This window comes from Ictalurus furcatus, chromosome 10, assembly GCF_023375685.1.
Source record: "Ictalurus furcatus strain D&B chromosome 10, Billie_1.0, whole genome shotgun sequence".
Lineage (NCBI taxonomy): Eukaryota > Metazoa > Chordata > Actinopteri > Siluriformes > Ictaluridae > Ictalurus > Ictalurus furcatus.
In genome coordinates, this window is record NC_071264.1 from 15,353,459 (window position 1) to 15,373,891 (window position 20,433).

Here is a 20,433-nt window from a genome sequence, read left to right on the forward strand (position 1 = left end):
CATTGGGGCAAAACCAAAAGTCCAGGGTGTAGAGCTGGACCTGATCCGACTAACCCTAGGACTTTTGATCTGACTCTGCCCAGGTGGAGTTGGATCAAGTCCAGATTAACCCCTTGGACTTTCTTCCGCAAGGGTACTTGAGATAAAATGCCAATTCTGAAAGCACCCTGAGGTCATTCTGTCCTAAAAAAAAAAAAACATTTAGATTCACACCCTGCATTCCTGCCTCACGCAGTGTTCCTGAGATCCATTGTGGACCTCAGCAAAAAAATTTTTTAAGTGTATTTAATTGCTAACCTTAACTTTTGCATTGTAATTTTTCTCTCTTGCGCTCTCTCTCTCTCTCTCTCTCTCTCTCTCTCTCTCTCTCTCATTCCTTTTTTATCTAACCCTCACCTCAGGTCGCTTCATTCCAGTCACGTAACTGCAAACATGAAAGATTAATGTGACCAATACAACTTTACTTATTGAATACTGCAGCCATTACAGTGTAGAGCACACACAAACACACTGGACATCCTCATATTTTTAATAAACCACGTAGCATCTCGTAATAAATAATCAACCTTTGGATCAATCATGTCAGTTAAAAGAATATCCTGGTGTTTTTCTATCTAATCTGTAGCATGTGTGTGTTCCCACAGGCAGGAACTTGAACACATTTCCCTGTAACGTCTGAAGCACTGAAGGCTAATTTACCCAAAACTATAATGGAGTAATGGAAGTTACAGTTCAGCTCAGTCAATAATCATTTTCAGTTCACTTCAGTTTTATTTGTGTAGTGCTTTTACTGTAGACATTGTCACAGAGCAGCGTTGCAGAAATCTGGATGTAGATTTAGATCCCTAATGAACAAACCAGAGGCAGCAAGGGAAACGCTTCCTTAGATGACATGAGGAGGAATCCTTGAGAGGAACCTGACTCCAAAGGGCACCATTTGTCATCTAGGGGACACTGCGTAGTAGGATTATAAATGATTACACTAAATGGGTATAGAAGAGTAAAGGCAAACCGTACTAAGTGTGTTGAAATGTTCAGTGTGAGTATATTGTGTATCCTTGGATGAGCACAGGACAGACTTTATGATTACATCAACAGTTAAACAGCTGTATAATATGAATATAAAACTGCAGTCATAACACTCTATTACCAATAAAGTTGTTGGGAGGAGACTGACATGAAGACATGAGAGAGTCTCCAAATCCTTCCTTCTGAAAGTATAGCTCTATGTCTGAAAGAAGGAAACCGATTTAAAGCTTAATTTGCAAAAAAAAAAAAAAACTTTGAAGAATGAATGACAAACTCCTTTTCTCTCTTTCATTCACAAAAGGTGCAAAATCTTAGAAAATCGATTGTAAAACATCTTTTTCCTTTAAAGCTTCTCTCTAAACCGAACATATTTAAAGAGAAGTGGGTGTGGGTACACGGTGTTTGTAGGATCCGGATGAAAAGGCATTAAAAGACGGTGTTACCGGAGCAGCAATTGCAGCTTTCTGAAATGTTTTTCCATTAGATTAACACAAAGCACTGCATTAGGCATGCTCCTCTGCCAAGCGATTCTGTCACAGATGAATGAACATGTAATTATATAGTACGCCTTCAAGAGCCAGTGTTGGAATTATAAAGCCATGCGAGTCTTTTGATCTGCTGTGTTTATTCTAACTGCAGCGATGGTTCTTTTCCCTTACATTTCCTTTCACTGTTATTATAATATAAAAGCTCTATATCTCTGCATTTGTGTTTTTAGTACTCCCCTGCAAAAATGCCATAAACACTTCATGATCTGCTCCTATTTAAATAAGCTTTTAATATAAAACACAGCAGGGAAGGCTGTTATAGGAAAATAAACAACAACCCGATGGAGTTAGCAGCCTGACACAACAAAGTTAATAAGGCAAAAAAACAAAACAAATAAACGTGCATACAGTGAGGGAAAAAAGTATTTGATCCCCTGCTGATTTTGTACGTTTGCCCACTGACAAAGAAATGATCAGTCTATAATTTTAATGGTAGTTGTATTTGAACAGTGAGAGACAGAATAACAACAAAAAAATCCAGAAAAACGCATGTCAAAAATTTTATAAATTAATTTGCATTTTAATGAGGGAAAAAAGTATTTGACCCCCTCTCAATCAGAAAGATTTCTGGCTCCCAGGTGTCTTTTATACAGTTAACGAGCTGAGATTAGGAGCACACTCTTAAAGGGAGTGCTCCTAATATCAGTTTGTTACCTGTATAAAAGACACCTGTCCACAGAAGCAATCAATCAGTCATATTCCAAACTCTCCACCATGGCCAAGACCAAAGAGCTCTCCAAGGATGTCAGGGACAAGACTGTAGACCTACACAAGTCTGGAATGGGCTACAAGACCATTGCAAAGCAGCTTGGTGAGAAGGGGACAGTTGGTGCGATTATTCGCAAATGGAAGAAGCACAAAAGAACTGTCAATCTCCCTCGGCCTGGGGCTCCATGCAAGATCTCACCTCGTGGAGTTGCATTGATCATGAGAACAGTGAGGAATCAGCCCAGAACTACACGGGACGATCTTGTCAATGATCTCAAGGCAGCTGGGACCATAGTCACCAAGAAAACAATTGGTAACACACTACGCCGTGAAGGACTGAAATCCTGCAGCGCGCGCAAGGTCCGCTGCTCAAGAAAACACATATACATGCCCGTCTGAAGTTTGCCAATGAACATCTGAATGATCCTGAGGACAACTGGGTGAAAGCGTTGAGGTCAGATGAGACCAAAATGGAGCTCTTTGGCATCAACTCAACTCGCCGTGTTTGGAGGAGGAGGAATGCTGCCTATGACCCCTGGAACACCATCCCCACCGTCAAACATGGAGGTGGAAACATTATGCTTTGGGGGTTTTTTTCTGCTAAGGGGACAGGACAACTTCACCGCATCAAAGGGACGATGGACGGGGGCCTTGTACCGTCAAATCTTGGGTGAAAACCTCCTTCCCTCAGACAGGGCATTGAAAATGGGTCGTGGATGGGTATTCCAGCATGACAATGACCCAAAACACATGGCCAAGGCAACAAAGGAGTGGCTCAAGAGGAAGCACATTAAGGTCCTGGAGTGACCTAGGCAGTCTTCAGACCTTAATCCCATAGAAAATCTGTGGAGAGAGCTGAAGGTTCGAGTTGCCAAACGTCAGCCTCGAAACCTTAATGATTTGGAGAAGATCTGCAAAGAGGAGTGGGACAAAATCCCTCCTGAGATGTGTGCAAACCTGGTGGCCAACTACAAGAAACGTCTGACCTCTGTGATTGCCAACAAGGGTTTTTAAACCAAGTACTAAGTCATGTTTTGCAGAGGGGTCAAATACTTATTTCCCTCATTAAAATGCAAATCAATTTATAACATTTTTGATGTGCGTTTTTCTGGATTTTTTTGTTGTTATTCTGTCTCTCACTGTTCAAATAAATCTACCATTAAAGTTATAGACTGATCATTTCTTTGTCAGTGGGTAAACATACAAAATCAGCAGGGGATCAAATACTTTTTTCCCTCACTGTACATACCAAATAAACTTGGTAAATAAACATGTGCATACAGAAAACTTCACCATATCGAGCGTTATACATTTTCTTTGTTAAATAACAAATCCGTTTTATTCCTTATTCATTTAGACATTATGTTTTCGGGTTGTATGTCAGTCCATGCATTCGTCGAGGTTCTTATCGGGGTGAAATCTCAAGCAGACGTGTTTTTAAATCATTTTTTAAGATTTATGTGGAATTATGATTGCAACTAGCAGATGGACTGATTAGATTCTGAGGTTGATCCAAACAGGGTCAAGTTCACAGCAAGGGCAAATGTCTAAAATAGTTCTTCTCCAAAGCCTCCTTCCTGTTTGAAGAATAATTTAAGGGTATTTCAGGCATACAGTCTTTAAAACTCGAAGGACTAGACTTGTTGGTTACTTCCCAGTCGACATCAGTTAGTGTTGAATTGTTTAATCTGTTATTAGATTTATGTCGAACATCCACTATACAATTTTGTGTGAATAAGCTGTTACTATACACTCGCCATCCACTTTAATAGGAACACCTGCTCATTTATGCAGTTATCTGATCAGTCAATCCTGTGGCAGCGGCACAGTGCAGATACAGGTCAAGAGCTTCTGTGAATGTTCACATCAAACATAAGAATGGGGAAAAAGTGTGATCTCTGCGACTTGAACCATGGCATGGTTGGTTGTGCCAGATGGATTGGTTTGAGTATTTCAGAAAGTGGTGATCTCCTGGGAATTTCACACACAATAGTGCAAAAAACATAAACGGCCAGATGTACCGGTATTTCGATTAAAGTGAATTGAGTGTATAAAAAATATTATATTATAATGAGCACATTTAACATACACATTACAGCCAGCACTACTGTCACTACTGTCTTTTGACCTTCAGATCAATAACCAGGTGCTTTATGGGCGGAGCCATCAAAATGCATCAGCCATAATAAAGAGCGCTGCATCCAAGGTGAAGCTGGTGCTGCTCAGGTGAGAAAACATGTCATGCACACACAGTCACAATGCACAGGCCATGTCACAGGCCTTCTCTCATACTGCATAAACACACTGTTCTTCTGTTCGTTTATTCAACATCTCATAGAATAGTCAATGTTTGCCATTACACTGACACTGAAGTATTGCTAATTAAGCTTTTAGTGTATACCATCTGGTTTAACAAATTGCACAGGTAGCTTGGCCTATTTTTTCTTTGTGACATTTGCTGAGTGGTACTTTGACTCCAGTGTTTCTCTAAGACCATTAAACGATTCTTACGTCTGCCTTGCAACATCACAGTCTATTTTTTTTATAGAGAAAATACCTGAAATATTAAGATGGATTCAAAGATTAGCCAGCTCCTTGTCATAGATAGGAAGACCGATTCAGGTCCGGAAGCAGTGCACCAGGAAAGCACTCACCCTATCATCGCAAGTTCAAATCCTGGCGATGGCCGAGCTATCTGTGGCAGGAAATCTAGAGAGCAAAATTGCCTGTGCATGCTAGCCTTCACTCTTCCTGGTTGCTAGCTATCATGTGATAGAGGAGAGCTGGCGGGTGGGTTGGATTTGGATTTGACAAGTGACCAAATTGCCAATCCAACAAATAAACAAAAGAAACACTGATTCGTTCATATAATGGGATTTCACCACTCCAAAGCCTTTGAACAAAAAATTATTTATATTAATGCATGTAGTTACTGCATAAATGTACTTGACCAAGAACCCAAGTGATCCTTTTGTGATAAATAAAGTAATAAAAAACCAACAAATTTTCCTCCCTACTGTCCTCTAATGCATATAGTTACACTAATGGAAATGTAGGAGCATGACTCAGTGCTCACACTGATCTGTAGTGGTTATCCATCTCATTTTGACGTTTTTGTTCTGTGTTGCCAAATAAAACATTTCTAAGCAATATCATTCGTTGTGCATTTGCAGATTAGACTATTGCATATAATAAGCTGCAGCCCTAAATGTGATGTCATTTTCTTTTATTTATTTAGCTATTATGGTTATGTGAGTTTTATGTGTATGGTTAGAATGAATAATTATGCTGTTGTGTTCAACATGCATTTTGTGAAAAAGAGATAGCAGAACGGATAGCAGTGGTATGGTGATTAGTTTTGCTGCAGTGCTGGTGTTCTCACGATACTGCCTTCTGGTAATTGGGTAGTCTGCATAACAGATGATAGCCTGTATAGTCTGTTGAACCCAAGCATAAATTTCCATATCTAGGCTGCATGTTAAAACCTATTAAAGTCAAATTGTGATGCTTTACCATTTAATAAGCATGCATTTACATTTAACTTCAGTCATTTAAGTATTTTATATATATATATATATATATATATATATATATATATATATATATATATATATATATATATATATATATATATATATATGACACACACACACACACACACACACACACACCACATTCCACATCCAGCTTCATCCCTTGCCAGTGATAAGTTACACCATTGTGGAAAAGCCCTAGCAATGTTTATTTCATTCACAGTAAAAGTAACTGGCTGAGCTGGATGCTTACCATACTTCGCATTGTTTACCTTTCCTTGTCTATAAAAAAAGGCTGCCTAGAGGCCCATGTAGACAAGATAAGGAGTCTGGCCCTGGAGGCAGTTTTCTGCATACTCTCCAGATTATTTATATGCATTTGACTAATGCGTCTATAACTCAAGGAATCTTTAAACCACTTATAGCTTTGGATTAATTTGCATCTTCATGTGCCATTAGCCATTCTCAGTGTACAGTGTTATCAGAAGCTAGTTGGTGTCCTTGGTTTGACTGATCTTGCCAAATCAGACTTATTGTATTTGAGCTCATGTATGCTGTTGAAGTCCATGCCATGGCTGTGATTGATTCTGAAATCTTCCTTGGGCAGAATTCTGTCAAACATATTAGTCCTATTTATTTAGATTTGTAGAACAAATCTAATTGTATACATAAAATGTATTTCACTTTAATGTGTCTAAGTGCTAAAAGCAGTCATTCTGAAGCTTTGTCTGTGTGTGATGAGGCTGTGCTGCTTTTTTTTCCTGCAGCGTCCTTGTGTTCTGTTTAGCCAAGAGCTCTGGACACAGCTCACATCCCTGCCTTATCTATCTGTTACTAATTAGCCTTGCAAAACTGCTCCCAGATCAGCCCTTTAACCGAGACTGTTGACACACCTTAAGAGGATAAAGTGGCTCAGTGAGCAGTAGAGGATCAGGTATTGTAATGTGCTAAGTGAATATTAGAGCATGTGGAACTCTTAAAGAGGATTGATGTGAGCTCCATGGAAATGACAGGTGGATAATATCGCTGCAGTGTTATGACATATTTTTATATCATCTACCAGATGATAAAGTGGTGTTAGAGGAGCCGTCACCTGTCAGTCCATGCCTTGTTAAATGGAATATATTTTATTATTGGAATGCAATTATTTCAGAATTATGATGTCACTCAGGGATGTGCATGGGTATTCAAATACCTGGCTACCCATTTAGGCCATCAGTATTTATATGTTAGAATATTTGTTTTTGTTCTGCATACACATGAAGTCAGAGAATTTGTAAAAGAATAGACATGTCTGGCAGGATTTTTAGCCAACAAACAGCATTATCATAAAAACAATCTTTAGGCTGTGCAGGCAGGAGCTGGTGGCCAGATATGAAGCCTGTGGAACAAAAGAGAAAATACTTTTCTAATAACATTCAATACAACTCAGTTAAAAGTCTTAATCTATAATGGACACAAACGAGGTAGCTCTGCTTTGCAAATTAGTCCCATTTTACACCAGAAACTACACTGCATGTATGACGACCGTCAGCATAGGGAGAGCAGAGGGAACCTGAACTATGATTGCTACATATTTCAGGAGTGAGGCAATTAACCTTTACTTCCATACTTATGTAGTCCAAAGGGCTGCTCCATTATTGAACTGACATTCAGTATAGATTTAGCTGTGGTTAATATTTCTGTACAGTATTTCTCTATAATTCATCTGTCAAGCACATCAACGCATGTGACGCCTCCACTAAGTTTAATTACAGTGGAAATATGTTAACCAGCTAGCAGTTAACGGAATATCCATTTATTAACTCCACGCTCCTCATAGTGCAATATAACTTCACTTGAAATGCCCACTAGGCCAGATTATCAGGTAAACCTGCCATATAATTAACTTTGTAGGTGTATGGTTACTGGTATATCTGTTGCTGTACACAGTGTGTTTCCCATACAGTTTGTTTTGTCCTCGGGACACTTGTTGGCTGTATATCATTGATTGCGTCCATTATCTTGTGATGGTAATTATGGAGCACACTCATAATTTTAATTAATGAGATTAGAATATGAGCAGTTTGACCAATCAGCAATTATGATATTGCCATGCTGTTTTTAGACCCTTTCATAAAATGTTTCATAATTTAAAATATATATATATGCGTGAGACGTTGATCTGAGCGCTGTTTTTTTTTGTTGTTGTTTTGTTTTGTTTTTTGTTTGTTTTTTGACAATTATCTTCTTTAAACATGTAGTACCAGCCGGGTGTCTAGCCATTAAACAAAATGTGGTGTTATGGACTGATTTCCGTGAATCGTTTCAATAGTTCTAGTCAAAAAGAGTTTCTGTAGCATGGCAGCAGGGCTTTCACAAAAGTTTTGGTAGCAGAATGTTGTGAAGGCAGCATAGACCTGTGTGAATGATGTTTTCTTGTATCAAAGGTCATTTGTCAGAACTGATTCGATATCATGGGGGGGAAATGGGCCCTCAAAATGTATTGCCATGGAAACAATAGTGGGCAACAGTCAGGAAGAAAAGGCTTTTGTCTGGAGCAGTAATGGAAAAATGTCACCTTGCTGCAGCCTGTGGTGCCTTTGATGATCAGATCATGTTGCACATCAGCGTGAGGGATAACTCATTGATGAGAACTCGGTTTAACTGAGATTAACTTGTTACACGACATTATGTACAGACTACACTGTATCAAAATGGCATGGTGGTGTAGGGTTGGGTCAATGACTCACCGCTCCAGGGTCCCCAGTTTAATCCTGAGCTTAAGTTACTGTCTGTGTGGAGTTTCGCATGTTCTACTCTGGGTTCTCCGGTTTCCTCGCTCCTCCCAAAACCATGAAGGCACAAGCCTTTTTTTGACCAAGCATCACACACATAACTGGAGGATTGCTTAGCACACTGGGAGCCCAACTCTAATGGATGATAAAGCAGATGCCCAGTCTGGCTGGGGGATTGTATTGACACAGAGCATGGCCAGATGCACGCTGGAACCCCGGACATGGCAGGGCCATGATAGCACTGAGGCTCGTCTTAGATTCCATACAGTCATAGCAAGAACAGCTTCAGGTACATGTGGTGACTGGATGGATTGATGACTCTAAATTGCCCCTGGGTGGGTGTGTGTGTGTTTGTGTGTGTGTGGGTGTGTGGCCCTGTGATGGAATAATGTTCCATCCTGGACGGATGGAACCAAATGAATGATTGCTCAATCTGTATGTACTCTGTAAGATGGATAGTAACTGCTTTTGCTGTTTTTGACCCTGCACTCTAGTTCTCAAAGTGAAGTCCAAGGAACCCCAGGGTTCCCTGTTTTTAATTTTTATTTATTTATTTATTTATTTATTTTTTACAGTTTTATGGCATTTGGCAAATGTCCTTATTCAACGCAACTTAGATTTTTCTCAGTTATACAACTGAGAATTTGAGGGTTAAGGGCCTTGCTCAAGGGCCCTGCAGTAGCAGCTTGGCAGTGCTGGGATTTGAACTCACGACCTTCTGATCTTAACGACTGAGCTACAGCTGACCCCAATATATAGTTACAGTGCTGATCACAACCCAACCTAAGTTATTATAAAGCTGTTATTTTTATGAGCCTGTTTGACTGGTCATTTGAATTGAATTAATTTAATTCAAAACTCAATAACTCAAAAAACAGTAGAACTATAAATCATGTTAAATTAGCCCTAATGTGTTCTATTGTTGAAAATGAAAAGACAAAGTAGTTCATGGAAATAAATAGTTGATCAAAATAATTAGATTTATAGCCATTACATTAATGGCTTTAAGACACAGACTATTAATATTGAACTAATTTGAATAATGTGGAAATAAATGAATGAAATAAATGTGTACCGAAGGGTTCTGTGGATTTTATTTTCCAGTTCAAGAGATTCCTGATGTCAAAAAGGTTTGTGAACCTCTGCTGTAGTGTAATGGATTTGAAATAAACCAGTGGCTATGAGGATAAAGTGTAGCATGTTTTAACTAGAAGGTATTTATGGCTTAACAACATTGAAATCATAAACCTTTTGGAATGAAAGTACATGCAGTTGATTGCTATATTTTTACCCACATCTCATTTTTAATGTTGTGTCTACAGTTGGTTCTACATGTAGCATTTACATTTGGATTTTCTAGGTGTTGCCTACTCGTAAATGTTATCACGAGGCTGAAAAAAAAATCCCACTCCGAAATGTCAGAGGCAAACCACAAGGAGAGTCCAAATCAACAGTTCATTCACAAAAATCAAGAATACGTTGGAACATAGCAACGAGCCTGACCTCAGAAGTCCACAGTCCGATATAATCTAAGAAATTACCTTTTGAATAAATTATCAGATTAAAAATGATGAACACACTCCAGGTTGTCAGGTTGGACAGGTTGTCAGCACAGACCACCATAAAGATTTTTTTTTTTAGAAAAAACAAAACAAACAAAAAAAAAACCCCACAAGTATGACCTCAGAGAGTTTGCTAAAAAAAAAAAAAATTCCAAACCACTGCCTCAAGGTCAGAAAGAGCTGTTTGCTCTCCTGGAACAAAGTCCTACAGACAGATGAATCAAAGATTAAATTTCTCAATTTCAAATGTTCGAAGCCGAGAGCACTTTCCTCTCCTGAACTCACCTTGACGGAAAACAGATTAAGAGTAATTGGAAAAGGGTCAGTTAAATGGCAAACACAACATAAGCAAGCGACAGGAGCTAGAGAGAAAAGGACCAACCTTCAGAAAGGGACTGAAAGACAAAGAGGCAAAGAGATCTTTTGTTACATTATGTTCATTTTGGGTATTCTCATTGTGATAAATGAAGCACGTCTGCAAAATGTTTACAATCCATTAAGAAGAAAGTAATGAGTCTTAGAAAAGCCCACACAATGGAGGAGAAGATGGAAGATGATGATGTTGTTATAGTTATACATGCTGAATGATGCATTTGTTTTACGATGTTTTGTTGTGGGAGTGTGGATGGACATGGATTGCATTATAATTCATACCATTAAAAAAATATGCAAATGGGCAAATGAAGTCGCTCTTTATGGAATTTTGCTATACATACAGGATGCATGCAGACATTGCAGTAGGAAGTAAAAACTGAGTTGTAAAGTAGAACAGCTTTATTATGCTTTTATAGCATTTGTAGGAAACATGAATGAAATGAACCAGAAGCTGTTCCTGTTCTGACTGTGTAGGATCTAAGACAAACCCCACTACTGCCCTGGTTGGGGTTCCAGCATGCACTTGGCTGTAATCTCACTGAACAAGGATGGATGCCAGGCTTCACCTTTGTGTCAATACAATTCAACATCCAGTCTGAGCATCTGCTTTATCATCTATTAGAGCTCTGCTCCCAGTGCTCTAAGCTGTTCACCAGTTCTCTGTGGGTGGCTTGGGAAAAAGTTGCAGTAGCTGCTTTCCATTTTGTGCCTTCATCCTTCCAGACTGGGACTCAATCATGTGGCGAGAGAAAGACTTTTATAGCAAGTAAGGAATAAAACACTTGGGGGTTTGCTGTTAGGAAGATGGTGCAATGCAGCGAGACATGAATTGGAGATACTGTTACCACCCGAAGTTGATTATTCTCCTATAACTGTCCCTCCTGAAGTGTTTAATTTCTCTTCGACCTATGTAATTTAGAGATTACTGCTTTATTTATTAAAGATTGACACATCATAGTTTTTAAAAATCTTTTTATAGCTACATTAAATGTTGTGGAATATCCATGGGTTCCAAAAGTTGCTTTCTGTTATTTCTTATGTTATAACAGCTATAAATATTTGTTCCCTCACTTTTGCTTAAGGTAATAAGTAGAGATGGCACTGATGTGATACCCAGGGTTGGTATTGGGCAGATACCAGCAAAAGATTGTGGGTGAGATATTGGTGGAAAAAAGAAGGAATTTGAGCAATCCTGTAACAAATGGAAAAGATTAGAATTGGATTTGAAAAAGTTTTTTTTGGAACTGAAAATGTTTACTTATAAAGAGACTTGAGTGTGTGGGTTTTGTTTGTTAGGGTTGACTTTTATTATATTTATACTTTATACTTTATTATATTTATTATATTTGCAATCGAAGGGTTTATTGCTGTTTGTAAAAAAATAATAATAATAATAATAATATTCACTGTGTTTTTCACTTTGTATATTTCCTGTCATTTTTAAGCGCATCAGTTAAAAAAAATTATAATTTCAAAGTTTGGTAGCTTTTACTGAGAAAAAAAAATAATGGTTGTGTATAAATATCGTCTGATACTCAAGGTTTCAGTATCAGTATTGCTATCAGAAAAGAAAGTGGTATCGTGCCATCTCCAGTAATAAAACAAAAACATTGTGGCTCGTCATGTTGCTGAGTTCCTCTGTGCTACTCACACTGCTCCCACTGAATTAAAGGGCCAGTACACCATTGAAAGATTTAAATGTAGATGAGTTGAATAATTGTATGTATTGCACAGAAAAATATATTTGTAGAGTAGTATGTTTCATATACTTTTAATGTTAATATGAGTTGATATCATCAAAAAAAGTTTATACTAGGCATATATGTTACAAGTTTGATGTTCAATTATAAAGTAGAAATGCTTTTGTTTGTGGTGAGTGAATGTGAGTCTAACAGGATTCTGTTAATATGAATTAATAACATTCAATAAGTTAAGAAATCTTACTTTAATCTTTAAAAGTTTAGTTCATGTGTTAATGTTAATTAGAGTAATGTGTTTTCTGTTTGAGACCAGTTACTGTGAAAACTTGTTGAAATAGAGAGAATAAAGTTTTAATTCGCATTTCTTTCAGAATTGTGGAATTAATTATTATTCATTTAAAAGAAAGCATAAAAGGCAGAACTATCGGTTATCGTATCAGCTGAGAAATTTAGTATCTGTGCATCTCTAATTATAATCCTTAGATTATGCAGCTCATCTGCCATATAAGTCCCTGTGAATTGGCTGTTACTATAGAAACAGTAACAATAGCTGTTACTATATAGAAAGTTGTAATGGCTAAATAAACAGCTCATGAACATCATATCATTTACTTCACAACAATACATTTTAAAATTCTCTTAAATCCAGCACATCTGCTCTGTCACAGTCTGCTCCCTTGTGCCATGTTTTGGAGCTGCTCAGATATTTGACATGGGCTCTGTGGAGGCTCATTTTTGCTGTTGCACTGCTTTGTGTGCTCCTTCAATTCTCCACACAACCGTAGACCGTTTTTAGCAGCTGCCTTTGTGTTTAGCTAGGCTTCAGAAAGCTTGTTCTGTGCATGTGGAGCAGAGAGAGAGAGAAACACTGAGACATGTAAAGCAAACCTGGGGAACTGGGACACTGCAGATGAATGACAGCTGACTGTTTGTGCAATATGTTTTTTTGGGGGGGTTATAAGTGAGAAGGTGACATTTGTGCTTTCACTTGCTGAGAGCAGGACAGATGAGAGTTTGTTTTCCCCAAGCATTTGTTGCATCGATCATAAGGACATTTTGCAGCTGTTGAAAACTTGCCTTTGATTTCAATGAGAAAAAAATGTGTTGATCCAGACACCAAAACATGGCAGTATATTAAATTTACCCTCTGTTGTCCAACATAGATGAACGTTTGATGAACATGTTGAATGTAACCTTGCTTCCTCCAGTTTGGTACGGTGTGTGGTGGAGAATTGGTGTTTTGAACCTTCTTTGACTCCCTTTCAGTCTCAGTTTGGAGACTGAATACTTTTCCCTTCACAAAACATGTTCAACAAACACATCTCTGTGTTTTCTGACGGATTTCAAAACGCTCTTGTGATCTTAAGAATGTCACTATGAACTTCTGAGGTACCTTGCATTTTGAGGACAGTCCTATGTTTCTTGAATTTAAAAGGAAATCTGAAGATGAATAATGGATATTCTGAAGGGTATATACAAAGATTCTGCAAGCCTTGCTAAGACACCTAAGCTCTTACATCTATGCCAGCAAATTATATAAGGCAAAGATTCGAAAAGATTTCAAAAATAATTAAACATGTCTGAACATTAATATATACTCATCGTCCACTTTATTAGGTACACCTGCACGTTCATGCACTTATCTAATCAGCCAATCATGCGGCAGCAGCACAATGTATAACATCATGCAGATACGGGTCAAGTGCTTCAGATAATGTTCACATTATACATGAGAATCAAGAAAAAGTGTGATCTATGTGACTTTGATAATACCATGGTTGTTGGTGCCATTTTGATGGTTTGAGTATTTCATAAACTGCTGATGTCCTGGGAATTTCACACATAACAATCTCTAGAGTTTACACAGAATGGTGCGAAAAACAAAAAACATCCTGTGAGTGAAGAGTCTGCAGGATGAAACACCGTGTTGATGACAGAGCTCAAAGGAGAATAACCAGACTTGTCATTCTCTGAACCTGATGGTTATTCAGTACTGTGTAATAGTATATATGAATGCCTACTGTCATCACAACTAATGGATATGTTTTTATCTCTTACACAGGAATGAAGACGCTATCAATCAAATGGCAGTTCCACCTTTCCCCTATCAGCCTTCCTTTCTCTCCTCAAATGAGGTGTAGTATAATTTTTTCTCTCAATGTCTCTCTGGATATGTTGTACTATTAGACTTTTGGAACAGATAATCCCTGTAGGAAGGGTTTCACTGCATCAAAATGTAATATATTCTTTAAAAAAGACACACACGCACCCCACCCCATGCTCTCGGCTAGAACATTTCACCAGTTTGAAATCCACCAGGCTGCATTTATAATAATACCCATGTAGCAGTTTTAAAGGAAACATCACTGGAGCTCTAAATGCGTTATTGTTACAGCAGTGAAAGCCACTGAATGGATAGTGATAAATATTCTCTGCTATCATGTAGTCAGACATGGAGCCCTTGCCTGCTACTGGAACTGGAACCTAGAGGTTGTAGCAAGTTGTGATTTGTTCTTTCACTTTTATGAAGCACCATATCTGAAGTGAGATCATGGATTTCAGATTCATGCGAGCCTTCCAGAAGCTGCAGTACCTGCAGAGAAGCCTCAGCCCCTGGAGTGTCTCCCAGAGCCCCTGCTGAGCAAGGTTCGACATGTTCATGCTTTGCATCAATCTTCTTTCTACTGCAGTAGCTAACATTATAGAAAATACACAGAAAGGTACAACAGTGCACATCGGGGTCCAGTTATATGCCTTAAAGACATGGTTCTTAAGGTTCTCCATAGTTTTCAAATTTTATTACAGTGGCAGAAACAACAATCCACCATCATCACGGTCATTATGACTATAAAGTCAACTCAAATCTAATGTTTGTCTTATAAAAACTGCATGATACCACTTTCAGATATCGATACTGATTATGGAACCTTGAGTATCAGCAAATATTGAAACCCATATTTTTATTTTAAAAATCCTCCGTTTTAATTTTTTTTTTTTAACTGAAGCACTTAAAAAAAAAAAAAATACAAAGATTAAAAACACGCCTTACACACACCTTTTTTCCACTTCAATATCCAATCCACCAGTTTTTGCTGGTATCAGTGTGATATGGATCCTGAGTATCACATTGGTGCTATCTCTATTATCTAATAATGATAAAATTGTATTCTATGGGTGGAAAGTTCAGATACTAAAAAAACTCCATTAACTTATATTGTACACATTTAAATAATGTGCCTAATTTTTAAAAAAAATTGTTTGTAAAATAAATCTGTACTGAAGGCATCTGTGTCAGTGTTTGTTTTTTCATAGTTAAAGGGGTGATTATAAAATATTTGAAAACCCCTGCCTTAAAAGTATACTTCTGTTTTTAACCTAATTTCTATCTCTCTCATCTGTACCACACACAAAAAATTTCCCCAGACTGAAAGCTGAAAAACTAAATAATGGAAGCGTTAAAGACTGTTTTTAAAATCTGACAACAGTCCTTGAGACTGTGACTATTCTATGTGACTACATGATACACATTCAAATTACACCAGTTATACTCTAATGAAGGTCTGTGGTAACATATTCTCTCTCTGGAGCAATACAAATATTGCGTGGCATCCACTACATTAGTAACACACAAACTCACATTCCTCCATCTGGAAAAGTATTCCCATCTACAAAAGGGCTGATAATATAGCACTTAATCCACAACCTTCAACTGAAGAATTAATTAGTGTTTAACAAATGTTTTTTTGAAATGATGATCCATAGTAATTGCACATTCTGCGGTCGTGATTGATAAAGATTGAGTTGAAAAAACTACTCTATATAAAGTAAAGTATTGCTTGAAGTGTTAGCTAAAATAGTGCCGATAAAGTTTCTCCACACAGAACCAGATCAATATTGGATTTTAGAACAGGAATATTTTTAAAGCATTCTTTTTTTGTTTCTTTCTACGAAAGTTCTGTGGAAGTTCCTATGAGTTATGATTTGTTCTTCAAATTTTAAGATGCACCGTGACTGAGTCCGATTGTGGATTTCAGACTCAGTGTTGTTTTGAGTGAGCGTTAAAGTTGTACTAAATCCTCGACGAACCCCACCTACCCAGTAACCATTGTAATCTGGAATGTAATCTTTGTTGAGACTGTAGAGGATGAATTGTGTTATAACAGATTTATAGCAATATAATGATGTTCACATGCTTCTTTCCATATGAGCCATTATTAGTAAGCAATAGTTCTGTAGGATTGGTATTACTAAAAGCTAGTACTCATTATTTGATTGTTTTAAACATTATAAATCATTTTTTCATTATTTTACTTTTCATTGCTGTAAGTAAACACCGTTCTTTAACCCAGACCTGAGTCGGTGTGTGTTAACAGTCTGAGTTCTATTTTCACACAGCTCTTCTTCCCCATTTCTCAAACCAGTTGAATATTTGTCATTCTCTTCCATTTATTCAGTGGTGTTAAATGCCTCTTTGTCCTATATGGAGCTCGGAGGCAGAGGCCTGGCCTAGTTGTGACTATAAGAGAAGTCATTGCTGTTTTATTTTGACCTCAGATCCCGGAGGAGTCGAGTGAGGCCACTCCAGAGAGCGCAGTGTCTGCAGAGGCAGTTGTCAAGAGCTTCCAGGATGGCGAGGCTGCCTCTAAGGTGAGTGATGTTTTCTATAATTAACATCTTCACCTTGACAAACAAAGAAAATACTGTGCTGTACTTTTTGCTTTGTGTTGTTTTTTTTTGTTTTTTTTGCTTTGTTAATTTGAGGAGCTCTTCTTTTTTTACAATTCTATTTTTTTAGACGCTAAAGTCTTCAGAACGAACGTTAGAGACTGTGAGTGAGGATGTTTCCAGACCACCATTGGAAAAGGTGTGTGTTTTAAATGTTTAAGTTTCCCTGCTACACTTTTAATAGCGCAAAATAACTCAAAATGCACAATTCCTAAACATTTTTTGCTAAATGAATTGCTTGATCCTGGCAAAATGCTCATCAAAAACAATATGCAATTTGTAATTGTAAATTGTGTCAATTCTAATTCAATTACAATCTAGTTTCAATTACAAAACAATAAGCAAATTGTCTGTGCTGAAAATGTATATTTAAGTCAGTTTTCTGTCACTTTTTCTGTCAAGTTCTATAATCTAATGGGTCAGAAGGTGTTGATTTAATTTTCTATAATGACATGCTCTGACGGTATTTTGGCTCTGACAGTATGTAAATTGCTGTGGTATAAGAGGAATGACACACTGGTACAGAAAAACCAACTTCAGGGTCGTTTTACACACACTTTTTCAGCCTAATGATGTCTTGCTTCTCTGGTAGTGACAACTCATTGGACTTCACATTGAGAGTTAACAGCAACAGATCCCAAATGCAAATGCCAGATTTGAAATCAGCTCTAGACCATTTATTTGCTTTCTTGAAAGTGAAATAATGAGGGAATAACCCACACCAGGCCATGGAACAGCTGAGCAGCCAGTTGTCTCATTAATTTTGGTCCCTTTTGGTCCTGAGTACTATATATAAAAAAAAAAGTGCTATAATTCCTACACCACTCCCCCTATTTGGATGCAAATGATTAAAGCTAAGAGTCTGCACTTCTTAAAATCCTTTATGCTATGGTAGACAGCTAAAATAACAACAACTTTGTCGATGTCCAAATATTTATGGACATGACTGAAGCTATTTGAGGTTTAATTTTAATGTATTGGAAGGTATTGGAGGTGCAAAAAATAGTCCTGATTGAAGGCGTATCAAAAGACGGTAAAATTGAACATGACTCTTAGGTTGCCTAAATATTAAATCTACCTAAATTTCAGTGTCAAGTAAACATTACTGTGGAAAAATAAAAACATCCCTGAAAAACTACTTGTTTATTATGATATTGTTTTCTTGTTATTATTTTTATGTCCTGTGGTTTGTGTAGCACTACTGACGCTTCCTCAGTCTGTGGCAGTATAATATGATAGGCAGATTAATATTACAATGTGTTCCAACACTAAATCTTTTATGTCATTACAGTGAAAATGCATTTTTAAAGGAGTGTGTGTGTGTGTGTGTGTGTGTGTGTGTGTGTGTGTGTGTGTGAGGGAGAGCGAGAGAGAGAATTGAAAGCAAGATCGAATAAGAAGACAGTGAATGCCTGTGGTGTTCAAAGTAAGGAAGTGATGAGCATTTAAATGGGATACTGGGGTAGTGTGTTCAGATGGGATATTGGGGTCGGGTAATTTTAGCAGTGTGAAGCGGACATGAAAACCCTGTGTGAGATAGAAAAGGAGAAATATAAAGCAGGATTGCTTTGGGGTGATGAAAGTGAGAATATGATGAATGTTTAGATGGAATATTGGAATAGTTTTTGGGATATTGGTGATGGAAAAGCATTGTGTGTGTGTGTGTGTGTGTGTGTGTGTGCGCGCGCGCATGCATCTGTTTGTCTGTGTCTATAGACTGCTAGCCTTGCCAAAAGCCTGAGAAACTCCAGCAAGCTTCCATCAACTTCTGTGGATGTGGCAGCACTCTTGCCTCCAGTGCCTCCTTCATGCACCAGCCCTGACTTTGAGTGCTGCAGCAAAGGTACAAGTTCAGCCAGAATTAAAATGCACACACTTCTCCAGAAATCCAAAGATATGTTTGCTTTACTTCTTTAACACTACAATGCTTAAAAAAAATAATAGAAAAGTGTAGCTACCAGTTTAGCATTGTCCAAACTACCTCACATGCTGGCTTACAAAAACTGTTGGGCAAAATAAACCAAATTGGAAATATATTATTACTGTTATTATTTGAATCACTTTTAACATAATTGTCATTCAAACTTTGGCCTACACCTCCAGTCTGATGCTTTTGTGCATTGATGCATTCTAAAGAAGAATGTGATTTGCCTTTAAGATTGCTGCTATTAGGTCACAAAACTAATGTTTAATAAAAGGTCAGAAACCACGTAAGCAAGTCTGTTTCAGATTATTTGATGAGCGTATGCAATGTTTTAGACACACTGGGCCCCACTTACGAAGCTGAATACAATTTTATTTATTCATAAATTTGCAAATTTACCCAAGAAATTTGGTGTTCCATAATTTCGGAAAAACATTTGTATCCTACGCACGTTTCTGAGCGTGTGTAAATTTACACATAACCAGACTATTTAGTGTAAACCTCAATTGATCCACTTCAAATCGTATAAAGTTCACTGTCAAGTTTAAATGGCTTGTGCATTTTTAATTTTGCTTGTATTTCCTCATTCGTACGTCGCTTTGGATAAAAGCGTCTGCTAAATAAATAAATGTAAGTGTAGTTACTCGCACAAATTTGAAATCCCATAATAAGCACTAAAATGTGAAAAACATAAAGAAAGCACGTCAATATAAATCTTTCAATTAAGACAAATAAAACCAGTGATTAGAGTTAGGAATGCTTCTGTATGAAATAGGACGTGCTCAGGTGGTGTGTATTTTGGTCGCATTTGCCACAGGATCTTCTTTTAACGCTGTGCAACATTTTATTAGAGCCAGCACTAAATGACCCATCTGGTATGTCTCAATCTGTAATGTGTCACATATTCCCTAGTCTGCTGTGGATCATTCTCTTCCTGCACATACATGCCCTTCTGCTTTTCCTCACATGGCATCGGGGAGGGCCAAGAGTCCATGTGACAGTTCACTTTAAATAATCATTTTTCTTTTTGTTTTAAGTTAAACATAGCAGTTTCTCTGTGTGATGTGCTTGGTGTCCATGATCACCTGGGTTTTATATATATATATATATATATATATATATATATATATATATATATATATATATATATATATATAATGTCATGTCGCAGCAAGCCAATAACTACATTTCCCATCCTGCACGGTGGCCTACAAACATGGCCACCATGGACTGCAATTCACAGAGCACTCACATTCACTCTAATCACGCACACCAGCATCCTATTCACAGCACTCACAACCACGCTATATAAGAGACCTTTTGAACACTATGACTTCACGAAGTATTACGCTCGGTTGCCTAGTCGCTGTCATATTTCCAAGCCTTATCTCGTGTTTGCTTTTCTGGTTAACGACTTTGTTTACCCTGTTGACCTCGATTCTCTGCTCTGCCTTGTTTAGCCTGTAGGCCTGATCGTTTGACCCTACCCTGCCTTGGACTTTGTTTTCTGCCAGATCCTTTGCACTCCTTCTTGTTTGATTAAACTGCTATA

At 37.7% G+C, this 20,433-nt stretch overlaps 1 protein-coding gene across 3 annotated transcripts in view; it reads left to right on the plus strand.

Moving 5' to 3' along the window:
* patj (PATJ crumbs cell polarity complex component) overlaps positions 1–20,433 on the plus strand; it is a 163,792-nt gene that overhangs the window by 119,126 nt on the left and 24,233 nt on the right. For all 3 annotated transcript variants that reach the window (XM_053635119.1, XM_053635120.1, XM_053635118.1), the window contains 6 exons: positions 4,420–4,511; positions 14,295–14,367; positions 14,795–14,878; positions 16,787–16,879; positions 17,028–17,096; positions 18,674–18,800. In XM_053635119.1, coding sequence (XP_053491094.1) covers positions 4,420–4,511; positions 14,295–14,367; positions 14,795–14,878; positions 16,787–16,879; positions 17,028–17,096; positions 18,674–18,800 — 538 coding nt within the window. The remainder of the gene's footprint in view (positions 1–4,419; positions 4,512–14,294; positions 14,368–14,794; positions 14,879–16,786; positions 16,880–17,027; positions 17,097–18,673; positions 18,801–20,433) is intronic.